This window comes from Macaca nemestrina, chromosome 6 (assembly GCF_043159975.1).
Source record: "Macaca nemestrina isolate mMacNem1 chromosome 6, mMacNem.hap1, whole genome shotgun sequence".
Taxonomy (NCBI): Eukaryota; Metazoa; Chordata; class Mammalia; order Primates; family Cercopithecidae; genus Macaca; species Macaca nemestrina.
In genome coordinates this window covers 10,030,362-10,052,410 of record NC_092130.1, presented here as the reverse complement: position 1 = coordinate 10,052,410, position 22,049 = coordinate 10,030,362, and the positions used below count along the sequence as shown (strand labels likewise).

At 47.9% G+C, this 22,049-nt stretch overlaps 2 protein-coding genes and 1 long non-coding RNA gene across 4 annotated transcripts in view; 2 read left to right on the top strand and 1 right to left on the bottom strand.

The window, feature by feature from the left end:
• Positions 1-22,049, top strand: part of LOC105480853 (potassium voltage-gated channel interacting protein 1) — a 380,729-nt gene that overhangs the window by 20,134 nt on the left and 338,546 nt on the right. The gene's annotated exons all lie outside the window — the stretch shown is intronic.
• On the bottom strand, positions 1,775-16,101 carry LOC105480854 (potassium calcium-activated channel subfamily M regulatory beta subunit 1). Of its 2 annotated transcripts, none has more exons than XM_011740051.3 (4): positions 16,014-16,101; positions 11,654-11,811; positions 10,023-10,194; positions 1,775-5,371 (listed from the first exon to the last, which is right to left on the bottom strand). In XM_011740051.3, exons 2-4 carry the CDS (start codon positions 11,785-11,787, stop codon positions 5,102-5,104), a joined length of 576 nt encoding a protein of 191 aa, XP_011738353.2. In that variant the 5' UTR covers positions 11,788-11,811; positions 16,014-16,101; the 3' UTR covers positions 1,775-5,101. The 2 variants fall into 2 exon arrangements, with proteins under 2 accessions (XP_011738353.2, XP_011738352.2); XM_011740050.3 differs by lacking the exon at positions 16,014-16,101 and adding an exon at positions 15,284-15,922.
• Positions 5,890-8,222, top strand: LOC139363702 (uncharacterized). The gene is made up of 2 exons (XR_011624465.1): positions 5,890-6,322; positions 7,996-8,222. It is a non-coding gene; the product is annotated as an uncharacterized lncRNA (long non-coding RNA).

Here is a 22,049-nt window from a genome sequence, read left to right as displayed (position 1 = left end):
TAGGGGAGGTTGGTATGAGATGATGGAGATTATGGGAGAACACAGTCCATCTAAGCCACCTTTGACTCTGCAACTGGGGGAGATGCAGCAGGCCTGGGGAGGAATCACAAATGTGGTCCAATACTCAGTTTAGAGTTGTTGGCTTTGCTTCCATATACCTCCCGTTCTGATCTCCCAAATCCTTTGAGGAAGTTGGCTGGTGAAAATGTACTTATATAAGTAGGGAGGGAGAGTTGTGCAAAGCTAGGAAGAAGCTGAGTTCTGCATCAGAGGGGACATGAGAAAAATCCAGGAAAGCACTGTGGAGAGGAGGATGATCCATCAACTGACTCATCTTGGGGAACAGGATCTGGGAGCCAGAGGTGATGCAGAAAACTAAAGCCCTCCTCCTGGCCCCCGGTGGGAATCTGATGGAGCCTGGTGGAGAGCTTCACATTTCCACAGGGCACAGTGTGGGAGGAGTCTGGAGGCCTCATCTCTGGATGCACTAGATTGGCAGTGCTGAAGCTTTTCATCCTCAGGACCCCTTTACATGCTTGAAAAAGATCAAGGATCCTAAGAGCTTTGGTGTATATGGGTTATATCTATTAACAGTTACCATTTTCGAGATTAGAACTAAGAATGGTAAAAATATTTAATTTGAATTTACTTATTTAAAAATAATAATACATCCATTAGCTGTTAACAAAGTAACATAATTTTGTGAAAAACAATTATATGTGCCAAAAAATACATTGGGAGAAGTGGTATTGTTTTATATTTTTCGCAAATCTCTAATGTGTTAGTTTGCTTTAGAAAGGCAGCTGGAATCTCATTGCTATGTCGACATTCAGACTATTGTAACAATGCATGTTACGTGACCTCTGGAACATTCCACTGCCCTCTCATAACAATGAAAATGAAAAAGGCAAATAGTGTCTTAGTGTTATTACGAACAGAGTTTGGACTTTGCAAGCCTCCACTTTGAGAACTGCTGCACTGGACTCTAGTGAATTTCTCCATGTGTCTCTGGTCTTCCTTTGGCCATTTTCTTTCCGCTCCATATCACAGGGCAATGGCTGGCAAGGTACAGGAAGGTGGCACTTTGTTCAAACAGTGTCTTCTTAAATATTTCATAGAATTCAAACTCCCCCAAACACAAGACTAATTCAAAGAATACCGGATAGTCTCACATAACAGCCTATGCTGCCAATGAACAATAAAGTAAGTGCAGTTTGCAATGCCCTGACCCAAGGAGTTTAAGATCAATTTTGGATGAATTGTTGATTTAGAGGAGGAACTGGTATCACTTCAGCAAGTCACAAAAAATAAGATTATATTAGTATTTATATTGCACTATTTTAAATTTGCATAAAGCCGAGTCTTCACTGTGAAGAAAGAAGCACCTCACAATGATTGGTGAAGGGTAGGGAGAGAGAATGGCAAGAAGACACCAAGTTCCTTGCAGGCAAGCGAGTAGATACACCATAAAAGTGAAGTGAAATTCTGGTCCTCTGAGATCTTCAAAAATAGAAGAAACCCTCATTTCTTTCCTCCTCTGGTTGCAGCTTGGACTGATGAGCTAAAGCTCTGTCTGAGACCTGGCACTGTTAGGATGTCCCCCAGGGTCCTTCCCACCCCAGTGCTGGAGCTCAGGGGGCCCCTTGCCTCTGATTTCCACCGTTGTGTCTGCGTTCTGGAGGAGGGCACATGGGAGAACCATCCAGGTGCACCTCTCCGGTGTGAGTCACTGGCCCATGAGAGGACAGTAATAAATAATGGAAGCACTAGACACTCATTAGCAGAGTGGTTTATTGAGAACTGATGAAGGTTATCTGCTCCCAGGCAGATATTATTGCAAAAAACACGTAAGTGCAGTGTCTAACTCCATTATGCTTAAATTCCCATTATTTCATGCTTATCCTTTGCATATAGTTCTGTGAACAGCAGACAGTTGTGGCATTTGCTAGAAGGCTGGTCTTTGTTAACAGGAGGAGAACATCTGTCTCAAGCAAATGAAGGCCATCATTAATAATTTATGGGACAGTGGGGGTTAGGCATCCCCACATACTAATTTTCCCAGGGGAACATGGCCTTTTTCCCTGCAGAGATTGTTTGGGTGTTCTGAGTTTCTGTGTATTTTAGTCCCAAATTCAGGTGCATGGAAACCATTGACAAAATAGGCCCTTTAAATCAGACTCCCAGTTGGGACTTCCTTTCTTATTTTTCTTCCTTTTTTTAACTTACATTTTTGAGATAATTGTAGATTCACATGCAGCTGTATAAGATAATACAGAGACATTCTGTGCCCCCTCTACCTAATGTCCCCAATGGTAATATTTAATATTTTGCAAAACTATAGTACAATATTACAATTAAGACTTTCTTAAAAGACTCACATGAGGACCCTTGAGACTTCCCTGATCCTGGAAGGGAAAAATTCCGGGGAATGATGAGCTGCCTGCCTTTGGAAGGAAAGTCCACCAGGTAAGAAACTAGAAGCCACAGGGATACCTCGGCTCCCTGGCTGGAAGTGGCAGATGCTGGTGCAGATTCCAGGGCCTTGCCTCAGAACTCCAACCTGCATGAGGGCACCTGGGTTCCAGGGATGCAGCACAGCTCCCTGCTTGGCCCCTGTGGCTTTGAGTGGCTGTCTCTCAGCCCTTCAGCTGGCTCTGCTGAGTTCTGTGGTTGAGATGCCAGGCTCTGGAATCACACAGCTCCAGGCTAGAGTCCTAGCCCCTCACTTTACAGATGGCCTTGGCCAGTTACCTCTTACAGCCTCAGTTTTTCATAGTAACTTAGATTGTCCTTACCATATGTCACTATCCTAGGAAATTTACATAAGAATTCGTTTCATGCCAAAACTCTATGGAAAGATACTATTATTAGTTCCATTTTGCAAATGAGGAAACAGGCACAGAGAGGTTATTTGCCCAAAGTCACCCACCTTGTGAATGGCATGGTTGGAATTTGAACACAAATAGTGCACATCCCAGGTCCACATACTTAGCCACTGTACTCTGTTGCTTCTCATCATCTATGAGGCAGGTTCAGGAGTACCTCATTTTTTTTTACAAGGCAAACTAATTAGCACAGTGCCCAGCACAGAATAAATAAGCACCCATACATACCAGATAACATTTTTAGTATAACTTTTGGAAGTTTATGAGTATTCATGACGTATTCTTGTTACTAATAATAGCTCTTTTTTCCTGATCCTCTCCCTTCTCCTACCTTCCACCCTCCAAGAGGCCCCAGGGTGTGTTGTTCTCCTCTTTGTGTCCATGTGTTCTCATCATTTAGCTCCCACTTATAAGTGAGAATATACAGTATTTGGTTTTGTGTTCCTGCGTTAGTTTGCTAAGGATAATATTGGGCCTCCAGTTCCATCCATGCCCCTGCAAAGGACATGATCTCCTTCCTTTTTATGGCTGCATAATATTCCATGATGTATATGTACCACATTTGCTTTAATAATGGGTACTAGACTTAATACCTGAGTGATGAGATAATCTGTACAACAAACTCCCATGACACAAGTCTACCTATGTAACAAACCTGAACGTGTACCCTGCAACTTAAAACGAAAGTTAAGAAAACAAAAACAAACAAACAAACAAAAACTATAGTTGCCATTTTAGACACCTATGATGTGTCAAACATTCCTTTAGCCCTCCCAACTATCCAGAAGGAGTTCTTCTTTTATAGATGAAAAAACTAAGAATCAAACAGATGAAATCGGGCAGCGGTAGAGACCCAAGATTCAAACCCAAGAAGGATCAGTAGGATTCAAACCCAAGAGCTGCATCTTAGACTCATAGCACTGGAAGAAACTTCAGACACTGGCCTAACTTCACACCCAGCTCAGGACTGGCCCTGCTGAATGGTCACTCATCTGCTCTGAAAAACCCGGCGACAGGATGCTCGCTTTCTACACCAGTAGTTCTCCGGCTCGAGGTGTGCCACGGAATCCCCTACACCATTGTTAAAACATAAAGCATTGCTACCCCGACCCTGTGCAGGGCTTCTAGCGCGGTGGGGCTGGGACAAGGGCCTGAGAGTGTGCAGTTCTCACAAGCTGCCCCAGGATCCTGATGCTGCTGGTCCAGGGACCACACTTGGACAGTCATAGTTCTAGGAAAACTTCCTGGAGTGGGAATGGTAAAGGCGATGGCTTCTTCCCATTTAGACCTTTTCAAATCTGAGATAGGCTTCCCCAGCAGGCTCAGTGCCAGAGTCCATACCCTCAGTTTAAGTAACAAATCCTCCTCCACATCACGACCTTTCCTCCAGAGGGGTTTTTAAAATTGTGTGTTCTGAACGGCCTGTCTCTGACCGGAACCCAACTCCATCCCCAGACCCACTTCCATCTTTTTCTGTGAGGGGGACACACTCTCTCAACTTTTCCTAAATGGCATCTACCGTGGCTTTTCTGATTAAAAACATACAAAACACAACCTTCCTATAATAAAACAATTTAGAAAAGCACCAAAAATCAAAAGGGGGTAAGGAAGAAAACAGAAATTAACCGCCATCCCGCCGCTAATATTTTGATGAGTTCTCGTGCATTTCCCTGCAGCTGATTGTTGTTTTGCATACATTTATTAATATTGGAATTAAAAATATATATGGCACTTTGTATCCTAGAAAATAGTAATACTGTAAATGTGTTCTAGAAATGGGAGCTGCTGTTGTTCTTATTAGAGAATTCAAATAAAGAACTGAGGCTCTCTGGCGACAGCTTCCAGGGGAAGATGGGTACCCCTTTGAGACAACAGGGAGAACACAGGCACAGAGGTGACGATCATTGTTCTCTGTGGGGCACATAGTGACGCAACCGGAAACAGGTATGAGTTTGTTGAGTAGGGACAGGTAATAGAGAGCTATAACTGGCTGGCCTTATGGCCTCCACGGCACTGGGGAGCCATTGTACATTCTTAAGCAGGAAATGACTTCACAAAGGGATTTCTCAAAGGTTAATCCTGCAATAGAAGACAGGGTGGATTGGAGTGGAAGAGTGGGAAGGCAGGTGCAGAAGGCATAGGTCTGCAAGTGGGGAGCAGCCCTTGGGGCTCAGCCAGTCCCCTGTGCCCTGACAAGTGGTATGGCATGGATGGCTCTACTTCTGGGCCGCCAGGATGGACAGGTACTGGTTGCTCTTCACCATGGCGATAATGAGGAGGCCACCGGTCAGCAGGAAGGTGGGCCAGAAGAGGGAGAAGAGGAGGGTCTGGGGCCCATAGAGGCGCCGGAACAGCACGCTGGTTTCGTTCCCTGGAGGTGCGGAGAAGCAGTAGAAGACCTGCTGCTCTTGGAAGTTGGCTCTGACCTTTTCCACGTCGGCCCGGGCCATCTGGTAGTTGTCCAGGCTGCCTGGGATGTAGGAGCACTGTGGGGAGAAGCAAGAGCAGCCGTGGGCCTGGAAATCCCCATTTCTTAGCCAAGGGCTTGATATGAAGCAAAGAAAAATACCAGCTTTGTAGTCAGGCCCCTGGATTGGAGTCAGGACTTTGGTCTAAAGCTTGGCAGGCCATGCGCTGTGCAGGTCTGGAGAGCACGCTCTCATTTGTGTCGTGTGTGTGGATGGCAATGCTGGAGCTGCTCGGGGTACAGGCTACACACCTGGGCGCATGTCCTGCCTTGGAGTCCTGGCTCTGCCTGGATTGGCTGTAGAATTTTTGGCAAATTGCTCACTCTTTCTGAGCCCTGATGGCTTTATCACTTAAATGGGTGAATATCAGTTTCAAAGGATATTATGAAAGAAGGACTTCAAACAGAGTCACCTAAGGAAACCAGGGAGGGACACAGGCCAAGTGGCCTATGTATCTGAAATAGAGATCATGTGCTCAGTTGCCTACAGGGCTCATGAAGGTATTGTCAGCAGGTGAAGCAGGCAAAGCAATGGGATGAGAGGTGCCCACTGACACTTGCCTTGGTGCCAGGAAGAATTGCCAGGGAGTGACAGGGCCTGACAATAGGGAGACAGCCAGCTGCCTCCAGACAGGCAGTCACCACTCCCTCCAGACAATGGATGTCAGGCCATCTAGAACATCTATAAGAGCCAGACCTCCAACACTTGAAGAGAAGTCGGAAACCAGATCACACCTGTAATCCCAACACTCTGGGAAGCCGAGGGGGAAGGATCCCTTGAGCCCAGGAGTTCAAGATTAGCCTAGGCAACATGGCGAGACTTTATCTCTACACAAAGAGTTAAAAATTATCCAGGTGGGCATGGTGGTGTACCTGTAGTCCCAGCTACACAGGAGACTGAGGCGGGAGGATCACTTGAGCCCAGAAGTTGGAGGCTGCAGTGAGCTATGATCTCACAACTGCACTCCAGGTAAGGCAACAAAGTGAGACCCCATTTCAAAAAAAAAAAAAAAAGTAAAATATTAGCTAAACTTAAAATTGAAAACCTTTGCAGTTTCAACCTGTGTACAGCGAACAAAATATGTTGGCAAGCTGGTATTTGACACTGGGATCCAAAGGAAAGAAAGGATGCGTCGAAAAGAGTTTTGTGCCAGCAGAGCATGACACACATTTAATTCTGACACTGATTATTGCTATTAGGAACCTTTTGCCCTGTTCCTATGAGGCCAGCTGGAAAGTACTGCAAAGCGGTCATAAAGCGGAGACCCTGGTTTTATCTCTGTTCTGTGCTGCAAGTGTGGTGCCCCCATCTGCAGCGGGATACCTACAGGGCCCCCACAGCCCAGGTCCCTACCCCCTCTGCATCACTGAGGGCGGGGCCCAGGAATGTGTGCTTCCTTCATGCACTTAATTTTGCCCTAGTGAAATCATGTGCAGGATCAAAATGTGTACAACTGAGACCCAAATGGCAGGTGTTGAGCCAGCTTCCTTACAGGCCTCGGCCACTCCCTGGATTTATATGAGGCCCCACCCTGGAAGCTGCCTGCCCTGAGGGCTTTCACTCCAGCAGCACAGAGGAGGGTTGCACTGTGGTCCTCACAGCCTGGGAAATGGGGAGCACTGCACTCAGATATACGGTGCCAGCCAACCAGGGAGCAGCTGAGGCTGGGGAGAAGCTGGCTCCTGAGTAATCTGGCATTCAGAGCTTTTGGGTACTGCCAGGTCCTCAGTAGCACACAATCCAGCGTCCTGAGCTGAGGGTAAGGGGGCCTGGCCTGAGTCTCTCCAATGCCTCTGACTGTGACCTTGGCTAACCTAGCTCCTTAAACAACACTGTGGCTATGGAGTCAGACAGGCCTGAGTTCTGAGCTGCATGACCTTGGCAACTGCCACGACCTCTCTGGGCCTTGTAATATGGGTTAGTGAGGCTACCTGCCCAGAAGAACTGTCATGGGGATCAGATGAGATGATGCATGTAAAGCACTGAGCACAGAGCCCAGCACATGATAAGAACTCAAAAAAGTGGAAGATGCTATTATTATTTATGATAATATGTTTTGACTTATCTATGAAATTGCAACAACAGCTCCTTCTTTACCTTCTTAAAGAGAGGTCTATGGATGAGCTCTGAAGAGGAGGCTTCTGCCCATCCTGGGCCTACTATTTCCTCTGCCTGCTCAGGGATCCTCTGGATCTTTTATGCCGGGCCTGTTTGGCAAGACACTGGGCAGGAATTCACTCTTCAGGGCCAACCCCAGAAGCCGGGGGCCTGAATGCATCCTTTCTCTCCTGTCCTGGGTCCCGCTAAGCCTCGTTATCTGAATGATCTGAAACCACCCAGCTTTTTCCCAAGCCCTGCGGTGTAAGGTCCCCAGGACAGACAATGGGAGGGGATTTAGAACTTACCTGCTCCAGGCTAAGACTCACAGGAAAAGCTGAGGGTAGACTGTGGCCCCCACCTTCAGAGTTGGAGGGTGGGATGAGAGCCTACGTGGCCCTTCACAGTGATTCCAGAGGACACTCAGCTCGCCTGGAGCCCCAGCTACTTGAACCCCTATGACGGATGTAGGCGGAAGGAGCAGCTAGCCCACAACCCAGCTGCTTGGCAAAAACACAAAGGGCATTTCCACTGTTTCCTCCCAGCCCCTGCAGCCTGCTATCAGCACCACACCTGGTCAAGCCTGGATGGCAGAGGAGAGGACAGCAGTGGCTCCAGCACATCCTTCCTTCACATCCTGCTGACAGCTCATTCAGGGGATGCTCCTCTGAGCTGGCAATCTCCGGACCAGGGAGGCAGCCTGAAAACCAGCCTGCTCCAGCCCATATCACACCCGGAGAATGTCACCAGTTATTAAAAATTTGTGTCTTGCTTTGGGATAAATCAAGGGCTACTGAATGCCAAAGCAGAGGTCATGAGCAGGAGCTACCTCCAGTGGGCCTGGAGACCTCTCTCCACCTGGTGGGGCCGAGTCACACTAGCGATGATAAAACACCTGACCATCCTGCACTGCCCAGACCCACTTCTCCTTGACCTTCAGCACTCTCAAGATCCCACAGCCTCCACGCCCCATGCCAGGCACCCTGCCCTTTCCCATCCCGTCAGCCATCAAGTCCTGACAGTCAGCATCTCCCTTGCTGCAGGCCCACATCTTGGTCCTGAGTGTCTGCTGTGGCCTTGGCTCTTTTGTCTCGTAACTAGACCCACACACTTGTAGGCTCCATCTTCCCGGCCCAACTCTGATCATGCCCTAAAGATTCCCATTGCCCACAGCAATAATTTCCAGCCTTAGAATCACCTTGGGAGCTCCATGAATGGATCTCTGACCAGAGATTCCGCCTGGATAGGTCTAGTTTTGGACCCTAGTTTTGTTTTTTTAAGACTCCTACGTGGTTCTAATGCATAGCCAAAGTCGACATATCTTGAGACATACACACATTTTAATTCCATACTGTGATGATCAAAAGCCTCTGGGAATAGGCGTTAGTCTGCCCTGGCAGCCTTTTCCAGCTGCATACACCCCATCATGGGTCACTTTCTGTCGTCAGCTCTCTCACTCCTGTCTCCACCTAGCCCTTCCCTCCTCCTGCCTCCTCCTATAGACATACCCACTTTCCATATCACCTCCTTCTCTACGCCTTGCATCCTGTGCCTGTCTGATGTTAAAAGCCTCACCCAAGAGCTTTTCTTTCTTTTTTTTTTTTTTTTGAGATAGAGTTTCGCTCTTGTTGCCCAGGCTGGAGTGCAATGGTGCGATCTTGCCAAGAACCTTTCTGATATCCCCATCATTGTCAGCTGGAAAACATCCACCTTCTCTAACCCCTGTAACTTCCTCTATTCTTCTCCCCGGTGCCAATCCCTCCTGCTAGGCCTGTTCATGCATGAGCTCTCTCCTCTTGAGTCCTACAGGCTTGACACAGGAGGTGCTCAATGGCTGTTTAATAAATAAATGAGAGGAGGAAGGAAGGAAAGAAGGAAGGGAGGGAGGAATGGAGGGAGGGAAAAATAGAAAAGAAAGAAGGAAGAAAAGGAAAAAAGAAGGAAAGAAAGAAGGAAGGGAGACAGAATACGGGCCAACTGATCGCTTTAGGAAAGGATATGGTGGTAAGTTTTGTTTTTTGGAAGGGGAGGGTGGGATGTTGGGAGGCGAGGATGGAAAAACCATCTAAATGTTTGTTTATGGCAGTTACTCCAGCCCTGAGTCCCTGGTTTCCCGGGTAGTCACCGGGATTCCACTTTGAGGATCTGGCCCTGTGCCTGGTCCCTCATTTGACTGAGGTTGTAGAATGAAAGTAATAACACTCATCGCTGCTTTTGCTTGAGTGCCCACTATTCACCCAGCATCAAGCATGGTACTTTATATACAGCGTCTCTGACTTGATAACAACTCTTCAAGGTGCAGCATTAGCATTCCATTTTACAAGGGTGGAAACTGAGGCAGGGAGCGGCTAAGTGGCTTGCCTAGGTTTGCACAGCCAGTTAGTGGCAGATTGAAACCCAGGTCTGTGTGACTCCAACACAGAAGAGCTAGGGCTGGCTCAACCTCATTCCAGCTGGGAGACCTGGTCAAGTGGGTTGATTTTTCTCAGCCTCAGGGACGGGGACAGTTAGGAACAGTCTCACATACCTGACAGGGATAAGGGGATGTGTCCCCATCCCCCCAGTTCAGTACCTGCTGGTTCTGGTCCCGGGTGTCCTCTGTGTGGTACAGCACAGCCCAACTGCCCGCAGCTGACACGTTGACCCACAGGCACGGGTACTGGGGCACCTTCTTGCCCTTCAGCTCCTCCTGGTCCCTGATGTTGGTCTCAATCAGGTGGCACTTGGATTCCTGGGTCCACACGCTGAGGAGACCACACACAGGCACACATTACATCTTGGAACTGAGTGACACACAGAACATCCATTTGAACCCCTGATCCCCTGGGAGCCTTTAGAGGGATCCAGGGCTGGGATCCTCATCTTGTCTTAAGCGTCCAGCAATAAAGGCACATGACCCCACAGTCCCTGGATACAGGGAGGAATTGTAGAAGCTAGATGGGGTCTTAGACATTATCTATATAACTGGTTCTCAACCCTGGTTCTCAACCCTACTCTTCTAAAAACCTGGGGAACTTTAAAAAAGATTCCTGTGTCCAAGCCACACCCCGGAGCAAATGAATCAGAACTTCCTGGGTGGTTGGGCCCAGGGCTGGTGGTTTTTCAAAGTCCCTGATGTGATTCTAACAAGCAGCCAAACCTGAGACTCTCTTATTCAAATCATCTTCGTTTTGCAGAGGCAGAAGAGAAACTCAGAAAGATCAAATGACTTTGCCGAGGCCATGCAGGACCTGAAGCTAGGTCTGAGTGGCTTTGAAAGCTGTGTTCTTTCTCCTAAAAGGAGTAGATGTAGGAGGGCCTTGATTTGAGCCAGGATGGGAAAGATGGTGGGGACGATCTTTAACTGGTGCCTCACCAGGGTAAGGGTCCAGCCTGGAATCACTCCAGTATTGCGAAGAGTGAGGCTGCAGCAGGCCAGGGAGAGGCTAACAGGCTCGTCAACATGTTAGTAAATCAATTGTGATTCATCTCCCAAGTATCCTGCGGGAGACCCACTGCCAGTCAGATGGGGGCTGTCGGCTGCTGGAACGTGCCCAGAGAGTAGGTCTGAGTCTTATTCTAAGGACAGGCTGAGAGAACTGAGTGTGTTTGTTCCAAATAGAACACAAATTAGAAATTCACAGTTCTTCCTTAAAGTCTCAAAAAACCCCAAAAAACTCAAGTGGTTGACACGTCAGGGAGCAAGGGCATGGACCCTTCTCTGAGATTCCTGAGCAGAGCTTCAGGGAAGCAGATGCTGGCTCAATGCAGACACATCAGAAAACCTCAAACATGAAATGGGATGTTCACTGAGGCAAGGAGCTCCCCCTCACTTGAGGTATTCATCAGGAGGCTGGATGGCCACCTGACAGGGAGGCTTCAGAGGGGACAGAATTATGCAGCTGAGCTGTAAACGTCTGCAATTCTCTGATTCCTCCTGGGATCAAACTTGCACTGGAATATTTCCTCTGATTCTTTGCTAATTCTTGTGAGAAGGGCATCATGTGTCTGTTACCACCAGGTCCTAGAATCTCAGAGCAGTGGGGCTCAGTTCATCCTACCTCCCCTGCACTTGAACCCTAGAACCTAAGAATGAGCATTGTCTTGACCCTGCTGCCTCGAGTGAGGGTCAAGGAGAGGGGTGAATAGAAGGCCAGGGTTCCTTACAGATGTCAGACCCTTAGGAGAGGGTTGGGGGGTGGGCAGGCCAGAAGAGCTCAGTACCTTTTCTGGTAGAGGGGCAGCAGAGTTGTGACCAGGACGTAGTAGGTGATGACGGCACACACCACCATGGCTACACCCAGGCAAAGGGCTCGTGTCTCTCCCCGTTTCTGGGCCATCACCAGCTTCTTCACCATATTCACTGGGGGCAGTGATCATTTCTAGGTCCACGGAAGAAAACAGAAGTGAGATCAGCCCAGTTCACAGGTGATCCACAGAAAGAGAGGACAGGTGAGAGGGGAAGGTTCTCAAATACTAATATCACTCTTGTTTGTATTTGGAGCTTTGCAACTTCCAGAAGGCTTGCTTTTCATACCCCATGTAAGCCTAATCCATGCAATTGAGAGGCAGTTGCAGATAAGGACCTATGACTCAGAGAGGTAAAGTGACTTGCCCTAGGTCACACAGTATGTAATAGGCTCAGTAATGACTCCCCAAGATGTCCATTTTCTAGTCCCTGGAAGCTATCAATGTTACTTTATGTGGCAATGACTTTGCAGAAGTGATTAAGATAAAGGCTCTTAAAATGGGGAAACAATATTGGATTATCTATGTAGATCCTAAATGTAATCCCAAGGGTCCTAATAAGAGAAAAGTGAAGGGAGATTAAACATAGAAGAGAAGGCTAAGGTGATATAACCAGGGAGATGGCAATTGGAGTGATGTGCCCACAAGCCAAGGCATGCGGGCAGCCATAAGAAGCTGGCGGGGGCAAGGAACAATGGCTCATCCCCTACAGCCACTGCAGGGAGTGCAGGCTGCAGACACCTTGCTGGTTTTGGACTTCTGGTGAAATTTCTGTTGTTTGGGGCCATCAGGTTTATGATCATTTGTTACAATGGTCATAGGTCCCATACAGTGAGCAAGCTGTACATGTGCATCATCCACACACCTTCTTCCACGGCACTTATCCCACAGGGACACTTGGAGTATTCCTGCCCAGAAACGGTTCTGTGGTAGGGCTGGCTGGGCCGGGCAGCAGGCAGGGAAAGGAGAGGAGGGCCCCAGAAGGCAGCTGCAGGTTGTCAGGAGAGGCAGGAAATTTACCATTTTCCGGTGTTTTTTTTTTTTTTGTAAGGAACCTTCCCCCACTTCAAGCAAAGAAAGAAGAAAGAAAGAAGGCATGATGGTGGCCTCAGAGATGGCTTTCTTATTTCAGGGGTTGAAGCCACCTGGGACAAAGCGGAATGGGCACATTGCTGGTGGTGGCTTTCCTTCTCTCCTCCTTCTTTAGGCAGCAACTCCTTGTTTTTTCCCGGGGCATTGACCCCACCCCAATGCAAGCAAAGATTCCACCCTCCCCTGCTAGGCTCCCGATCCCTCCCCCAGGAGTGTGAATCTTGACAAAGACTTCAAGAAACAGCCCATTAATCTATGCCGCCTGGAGCCACAGAGATGCCCAGCCATGGTCCCCGTGTGATCTCCCGTGCGTTCCACAAGCTGTCCTAGAGCCTTCTGATAAATGTATTTGCTGTTGTTTTTATTTGGTTAAGGTAACCAGAGTCCATTTCTACCAAAAATACCAGGGCCATGGGACCTGTTCACTGTAATCCTCCGTTTTAGGGGAAATTTTAGCCAGATATCAGGGAAGACTTTATTCTCCTTGCCAGGTTCCTAAAGTAATAAACATACTATGTTTTATTTGTTTGTTTAATTAGTCAGTGTCCAGGGGGACAGGCATGAGTCCAAAGAGATTTTCAGCAAAGTGCTCTATTTTCTGCTCAGGCGTCTCTTAACTACTGGACTGTTTCAAATATTCAGTCAGAGATTCTTGACTTCCTCCCTTCAGCCAGGCTGCCCCCATACCTGGGCATCCCTGCTAAAGGGAAGAGTCCAGGGTCAGGCAGCACGGATACCCATCGCACCTTCCCAGTGAGCTGGTCCACCTCCCTTGTCAATTGACAGAGGTGACATCCAATGATAACTTTTTCTGCTTTATTTGAAACCAGGAGGTGGGGTTCCCCTACATTCTAATGGAGACATTATAAAAGCACAAGCAAGCAGAAATTTCCCCCGACAAAGAGAGATGTTTTGTTCAACTCCTTTTATCCTTTTCCTTCTGTTCTGTGGTCTTGTGGGAATGGGAGCACCCACGCCGTTTTCTACCTGGCGTCAGTTGAGAAAGCCTCTCCACGTATTCACAGGTAAAGCAACAGAATCACCTGGAGGTAGGCTAAAAGACCCAACAGACTGCTTCCCCAAGACCTTTAAGGGTCACTGGCACTTGGCCCCACCCCAATTTATACTGTGAGATATAAATCATTTGAAGCCAATGGGAAATCCCATTTTGGAAACTTAGGGCTGAGCGCCCACAACGAAGCCATTTTTCTCCTGGGGCAGTTGGAGCGTACCTGTGGGGGTTTCCTGTTGCGTGAGGGCTCCTTCCTGGCTAATTAGCCCCCTACCTTCCAGGGCCACTGCCTCCTCTGCTGTGTGGCTTCTAGTGCCCTCCCAGGCCCCTGGGCACTCCTGAGGCTGGTGAAGGCAGGAACCTGGTTTTACCAGTTTTAGGAGCTCAGAAGGAAAGGAAAAGAGAGGCTTCCCTGTCACACAGAAGTCTGGAAACTTGGCTCATTCAGGTCTGACCTGTGTCTAATGCTCTGATGAGACTGTTGCCTGCACTGAGTGAGTGAGTTTATAGAGTCTTGATAAATCCTCCTAAGACCATGCATGGGGTTCCATGTAGATGTGACTTCAGCAGGAAGTTAATATTCAGCATCGGAAGGGAGAACCTTCGGCAGCAGGAAGGATGGGAACTGTCAATATCCCCCGAGGGACAGAAAGAACAGGAAGAAGTGGGTTTCTGCTATCATAGGAGGGATTTCAGTTAGACTTTAAGAAGAACTTCCCAGTTTTGAGCATTTCTAAATATCTCTGAACTTCCGGGGTATATCTTCCCATTTAGAAAGGTCACTTGAGGTCTGGGATAGATTCAGAGAAGATGGAGGACAAAGGAAAGCAGGACTTTGGAGTATGCTGGGTGACCTGATAGCTGGGTCGACATCCTTTTCCTTAGAAGGACAAGTAATAGTGTACATTGTTTAACACGTTGGTGGGGTGTAGACAGGGCGATTCTGAGGTCATCAGACACGGAATCAAATCCCGGCTTTGCCACTTAGCAACCATGTGACTGTGAAATGAGAATCATGGTACCTGCCTCAGAGAGTTCAGCTAGAGATCAAATGCCATATTGAGTATCAGTCATGTATCATAGTGCCTAGCCCCAAATCAGCCCTCAGTAGATATTAGCTATTATTACTGATGAAGGAAACCCTGAAAGTTTGGAGCAGAAGTCTGGACCCCTCTTGATGAATCTATTTTTTGTCCCACCTCTCTACCGGTGACAAGTGCCAGGACTGGTGTTAATCTCCAGGCTGCAACCTTCTGGCCACTCTGAGAACTGGGACCTAGAGGGCCAGGGCACCTACTACGAGAGTAACCTGGCCACTGTGCCACCCTCCCCGCTGGCCACCAGACCACCGGCCCCCCATCCGGAAGGACAGCCCTGAGAGGAAGGGAGTCCTCCTGCCTGCCTGCCTCCCTGCCCCGTGGCAGACTGCGTTCCCTACAGTCTCCCTCCAGCCCGGTCTTCGGAGAAACAACTTCCCAAGTGCTTTCAGATCCAGTACTCACAGTCTCCCCGGCGCCCTGTGGGTCTTCAGCAGCAGATGGTTTCTTTCTGCCTGGCCCCCAGCCCCCACCCCAAAAGAGGCCACAGAGCTCCAGCAGGAAGTTTGGCCTCCCCGCCCGTCTCCAGGGAAGCAGACTTGGGTCCCCATCTGGGGCAAGCCTCCATGCCCAAACATGGTCAAGTCTGAGCACACAGCCTGGAGACACAGACTCGGAGAGCAGGTATCCAGCCCTGAGGAGGGCAGCTGTTACCCAGGCCCTGCACCTCCATCTTTCCAGAGTCTCGTGGGAAACAGATTGCAAACGACAACAGACAGCAAGACTGAGAAACTACGAAAGATCAGCCTGGTATATTTGGAAATATTTCTTCTCTCTGGCTCTGTGGGCTGCCAAAGATGCCAGAAATAGGAAATGATTCTCCTTTTGTTGGCATGAGGAAGGGTGGAGTTGGGCTGGAGGGGTTGGGCTTGTCACCAGTCCCTGGCATACCCATGCTGGAGCAGCTACAGCTCCCTGCCTTTGGCACTTACGTGCTGTGTAACCCTGAGCAAGTTATGGCACCTCTCTGGGCCTCAGTAATTCCTTTTATGTTTTTTGTTTTTCTCGCAAACTTATCATTAAAGGACCTCAGTTTTCTCCCTTGTGTTACTGGCATTTTTAAAACTGGCTATGCTTTAGGGTAGCGATGAGGGTTAGAGATGGTGGGGATTTATGGCAAGGGGAGAGAACTCACCTTTTAAGGACCAACCAAGATGAAGCTTGGAGTAGTGAGAGCTCCACGGCTGCTTCCAACTAGGTCCGGACAGTCTGCTCACCATGGGCCCTCCCAAAGACTGTGAAAGTACAGAGATTTGTACCTGGCAATCAGACAAGTGAACGTCAGCATTTACAGGCAAGAAACATGCTTTTAGATCTCTGCTTCTTCATCTGTAAAGTGAATGTAAGGATTAAAAATCAGCATCAAAGGGCAGGTGTGGTGGCTCGCGCCCGTAATCCCAGCACTTTGGGATGCCAAAGGTGGACGGATTGCTCAAGCCCAGGAGTTTGACACCAGCCTAGGCAACATAGCAAAACCGCATTGCTACTGAAAATACAAAAATTAGCAGGGCGTGATGGTGCATGCCTGTAGTCCCAGCTATTAGGGAGGCTGAGGCACGAGAATTGCTTGAACCCAGGAGGCAGAGGTTGCAGTGAGTCAAGATTGTGCCACTGCACTCTAGCCTGAGCAACAGAGCGAGACCCCATCTCTCTCTATATATATACATTTATGTATATATATATATGTTTTTTTTCCAACAAACAAAAAAAAAAAAACAATCCCAGATATTGGGGCTTTCCTGTGTATCAGGCATGGTGCTAGAAGGCAGCATATCTCCAGCCTTCACCGGACCCAAGGATCAAAGAACCTGAAACTGAGGCTTGGAGACTTGAAGTCAGTGGTCCAGCCCTAGGGGCCAAAACTAGATTCAAAGCTGGCCCTTCCAGATTGCACAGCTCGGTCTGTCTCTGCTGCCCCTGGGGCTGCCCTGAGACATTAAAAATCACCTCTATCATACAGTAAGCTGCCACCTGAGGATCTGAAGGTCACACTGAGTTTCCCCAGCCCCCAGGGAGGTGGGTGCAGCCTGGCCTATCCTGCTGAGCGAGCTCATCACCTCCTTCCCTCCTGCCCTCAGCAGGCACGAAATGAGGGCGGCCATTCAGGCCTCCCTGACACATTCTAAGGCCGTGAGTGCCCTTCTCCACCCCTTTCCTAACTGAATCATATTAACAGGAGACTACATTGTCTGTTTAACGGGCACCATAGCACCAGAGGGTCTAAGGCCAGCTTCAGACCTTGCGGGCAGATTGACAGAGGGATGCAGGATCTGGAATTCAACCTCAGAAAAGTAATTTTCCAAGATGATCCTCTGTCCATCCAGGGGCAGGAAAAGTCCTCCTGAGGCTATTCCAGAAATGCCAGCCCTCTCCTCCTGCTTCCCCGGAGGAGAGATACACAGTGCAACAGGCTGCCGTTTATGAGTATAACCAAAGGGCTCCTTGCTCGTAATACTCTAAATAAGTTATTAAGGGCTACATATTATTTGGAATTTATCGACAAACTTTAGCATTCTTCCCAAGGGAAGGCGGGAACAAACAGGGAAGGGGGGCTGTGGGGTCTTCTGCTTCCCCTAAGTGAGCCACAATCAAAAGGCATTGACAAGCTTTGTCCTCAAGGGTGTCACCTTTGTGGTTGAAAACCCAGGTCCTTTGCTGGCTGCGGGGTTGTGTGTGACAGATGGCTGCAGGTGGAGGGCAAGAAAATAACAATGCTGCAACAATAAATATTGACGGTCTGCGTTAGTACGGGGTGTCAGAGATCACAAAGTACCTTCTCTGACTCTTCCAACAGCTTCTTAAGGTACTAGCACAATAGGCTCACAATAGACCACTGAGGTAGAGATTTTTCTACCCATTTGACGGAGGGAGTAACTGAGGCTCAGAGAGGTGAAATAAATTGCCAAGGCAAGTTACTTTGCCTCTCTAAGTTTCAGTTTGTCTCTCTCCAAAATAGAGATAATTATACCTAGACTCTCAGTGTTTTTGAGGAATGAGAGATCACTAAGCTACCTGACACATAGTATGGAGATTGTACTTTCCAAAGATGGTCACACTGAAGTACTTACCATTCCATCGGCCCTTTTTACAGTGTGGCATGAACACTCCACCATCAAGAGGGGCATGTATGTCTCTTCCCCTTCACCCTGGGTGGAGTTTTGTAAGGGCCTCAATAGTAGAATATGGTAGAAGGACACAGCACAATTTTCAACACTAAGTCATAGACGGGGGCTCGAGTTTTCCTGACACGCTCTCGAGACGTACCTGGGAACCAGCCACCATGTTGTAGGAAGCCAAGGCCCAGTGCTCCAGCTGACAGCCCCAGCTCAGATCTCAGTCAACAACTAGCATCTCTCACCCCGCATGGGAGAGGACAAGCCTGTAGACAGTTCCACCCCCAGCCTGCCAGCCTCCCAGCTGAGGCCTCAGAGAATGTGGAGCAGAGACAGCCCACCTGCTCTGTGCTCTCTCCAGAGCCACAAAATCCATGAGAAGAAAAATAAAAACCTAATGTTTCATGCCCCTGCGTTTTGGGGTAATTTGTTATGCAGTCATAGTAACTGGAACAGAATTGCAAGTGATTTCAAAGGGGGACTGTTAGTGTTGCTGGTGATAGTGGGAATTTAAACTGGTGGGAATTAAAACACCTGAGATTGCTATATGGTGTGTTACAGGAGAGTTTAGAAATGCTTTATCTAGGTTGGGCATGGTAGCTCATGCCTGTAACCCCAGCACTTTTCGAGGCCAAGGCAGGCGGTTCATTTGAGGCCAGTAGTTTAAGACCAGCCTGGCCAACATGGCAAAAAAATCTACAAAATCTATAAAAGTTAGCTGGGCATAGTGGCAGGTGCCTGTAATCCCAGCTACTCTGGCAAGCTAAGGCATGAAAATCATTTGAATCCAGGAGGCGGAGGTTGCAGTGAGCTGAGATTGAACCACTGCACTCCAGCCTGGGTGACAGAGTGGGACTCCGTCTAAAATAAAATAAAATAAAATAAAAAAGTGCTTTATTTACTCTTAGGTCACACACTATGGCACAAATGGAATAGAAGGGCAGTGATATGGGAGGGTATTTTTGTTTATGAAGCACCTACCATGTACCAGGGAATGACCACATCGATATGCAATATGTACACATACACATACACATACACATGCACATACACATACACATACACATGGACATTCCTCTCCACAATCCCCCACAAAAGGCCTTGTTCTTTCTGTAAAAGCACAAGGCAAAGTGATTTTCCCAAGGTCACGCCCCTAGCGTGTCATGTGGTGGAGCCTGGAGTGTACCTGTGCCCGCCGACTCTACAGTCTGTCCCTGCCCCTCTGTCACCCCATGACTCCCTTGGGAGCAGTTTGCAAGAGACCCCAGGTTTCTTCACGATGTCTGCTTCCGCTGCTTTCCAGACGTCCTCAGCTCAGTCTGTACCCCCTCTGGATTACACACCTGCTTGTTTATTGAAGTCCTTCTGAATCAATATCTCCTCTCTGCCAACACTTGGAATAATAAGTTCCATCAATCAAATTGGCAACTGGGTCTTGAACCCCTGTGTGTGCCTCTCTGAGTGCTGCAGGAATGGGTTTTAGTCACTCTCAGTCCTAGTGAAGCTGTGCGTTCACAGACATCTCAGCACTTGCTATGCAGAGGCTCTGGATACATCACCGTGCCGAGGCGACTCAGACACTGCCCCTTCCCTGCAGAAAAGCAATGCCAGATTTCCTAAACTGCAAAAATGCAGAACAGAAAGCAAAAGATGTATTGTAAATGAGAGAGAGTAATAAAAGGGAGAGGAAATAACAATGGGAGATTTTTTAGAAGATTTGAGATGACCAAGTATAACAACAGCAAAAGTAAACGCCAATATTAGAATTAAATGGCCACAAGACAAGACACGACAAAAAACCTGGTAAGGTTGTTCCCTGCTGTGTGGGGGGATACTCACTGCTTTCTCCTCTGACTTTTTTCACCATATTTTCCCTTGGCCTAATTTTTCTTACTTTTCTCTTACTTTATCCTGCCATGCTGTTAACATAATTGTAAGCACCTTGAAAATCCTCTTTGAGACAAAGAGGAGCATAAATAAATAAACAGCCCTGCTGTCTGTCTGTGTGGTAAGGTTGGTTTTTAAAAAAAATGCCTTGTCCCAGGCCGGATTTGAGCCTTAGTGAGTGAGAGAGAGCAAGAGAGAGAAAGCTGTTGTTGCGGCTTGTGGGACTCAGAACATGAACAATGCCACTTTGGGACCGAGGAAGAGGGTATTTCCACTTCTGCTTAGCTGTGGCCTTGGGCAGTGGCCCTGATAGATAACGGCCATCATTATTATTTAAAATAGCTGCAGCAAAGGTAGACTCCTGTATGAATCAGGGTCCCCAGGCATGCTGGAGCTGACTCACACTGGCGCTGTGAGAGCCTTTGCAAACCAGGTGTTCAACTATCAGGAGCTGAAAATCCACCACAGTGATGAAAGTAGTTATACTGTGGAAATCTACGAACAATACCAATCAGGGCTTTTGTCTTTTTGGAGAGCTGCTTTGCCAGCACACCACTTTAGAGGATACACTTAAATTGGGAAACCTGGGGAGGTATTAGGAATGAAGGTGCGGACAGGTTATAGGAAACCAGTAGTAACCTAGGGGCTCACAATGTTGGTTGAGGGCTGAGGGAAGGGAGCTATGTCCAGGATCAGCAGGAGAATCTTCTTGAGAGGGGATGTCCCCAGCCTGGGGAGACTCTCAGGGAAGAAGCTGGGGAACAGACTGCTGTCCTCACTCTCCTGGGATGTGTTGATGAAAAAATCAAACTCTGTAAATTGTTTGAAGGGAGTTGTTCTGAGCCAAATGTGAGGACCATGACCTGTGACGAAACTTCAGAAGGTTCTGAGCACATGTGTCCATGGTGGTGAAATTACAGCTTGATTTTATAAATGTTAAGGAGGTAGAAGTTACAGGCAGACATCAATGAATACACATAAGATTTACATTGGTTCGGCCCAGAAAGGCAGGACATCTCAAATGGTGATGGATTCAAAGATTTCCTGGTGGATTCAAAGATTCAAAGGTGTATTCAAAGATTTCATGAATAGCAATTGGTTGAAATAATTAAGTTTTGCCTAAAGAGTTGAAGTCGACAGAAAAAACCACGGAGTGGGGTTGTGGAAACCAAGGTTATTGTTACGTAGATGAAACCTCCAGGTATCAGGCTTCAGAAAGAACAAATGATAAACGTCTTTCATCAGACCTTAGAAGGTTTGATTAGACTCTTAGTTAAATCTCTCTGGGATGAGAAAAAGACTTGGAAAGGGAAGAGAATTCTCTGTAGAATGTAGATTTTCCCCACAACTGACAAGCTTTGCAGGGCTGTTTCAAAATATGTCAAATAAATATAGTTTGGGGTAAAATACTTGTTTCTTTCAGAGGCTGCTATCTGTCATGTGATGCTATACTACACTCAGTTTGGAATTTGGCATTTACTACTACAAAGAGTCTGTTTGTCAGTCTTAAGACCTCTGTGTTTTTTTTTTTGTTTTTTGTTTTTTTTTTTTTTTTTTTTTTGAGACGGAGTCTCGCTCTGTCGCCCAGGCTGGAGTGCAGTGGCGCGATCTCGGCTCACTGCAAGCTCCGCTTCCCGGGTTCACGCCATTCTCCTGCCTCAGCCTCCCGAGTAGCTGGGACTACAAGCGCCCACAACCGCGCCCGGCTAATTTTTTGTATTTTTAGTAGAGACGGGGTTTCACTGTGGTCTCGATCTCCTGACCTTGTGATCCGCCCGCCTCGGCCTCCCAAAGCGCTGGGATTACAGGCGTGAGCCACCGCGCCCGGCCCCAAGACCTCTGTGTTAATGTTAATGCTGGTAAGTCGTGCCTGAATACCAAAGGGAGGAAGGTATTTTATTATGAGGCATGTCCAACATCCCCTCCCCATTATGGCCTGAACTAGTTTTTCAGGTTTCTTTGAAATCTCCTTGGCCAAGAAAAGGGGTCCATTCAGTCAATCAAGGGACTTAGCATTCTATTTTTGGCTTACAGACCCTTCTCCAGACACCTGATCTCCTTTGGTTGAATCCAACTGGTAGACAGACAAAGAGCTTGCTGCTGCAGTCCCAGGGATCAGCTTCCAGGGCAGAGCCAGCTAGAGAGTAAGAAGGGGTCAGGAGGGGCTCACA

What these genes read in the sequence shown, in the direction of transcription:
- LOC105480854 (XM_011740051.3), bottom strand. Translation starts at nt 11,787, where the DNA reads ATGGTGAAGAAGCTGGTGATGGCCCAGAAACGGGGAGAGACACGAGCC. An exon ending in CTGCCCCTCTACCAGAAAAG is followed by an intron (nt 10,195 to 11,653) that starts GTACTGAGCTCT and finishes TGGTCTCCTCAG; the next exon opens with CGTGTGGACCCAGGAATCCA. An exon ending in CCCGGGACCAGAACCAGCAG is followed by an intron (nt 5,372 to 10,022) that starts GTACTGAACTGG and finishes TTCTCCCCACAG; the next exon opens with TGCTCCTACATCCCAGGCAG.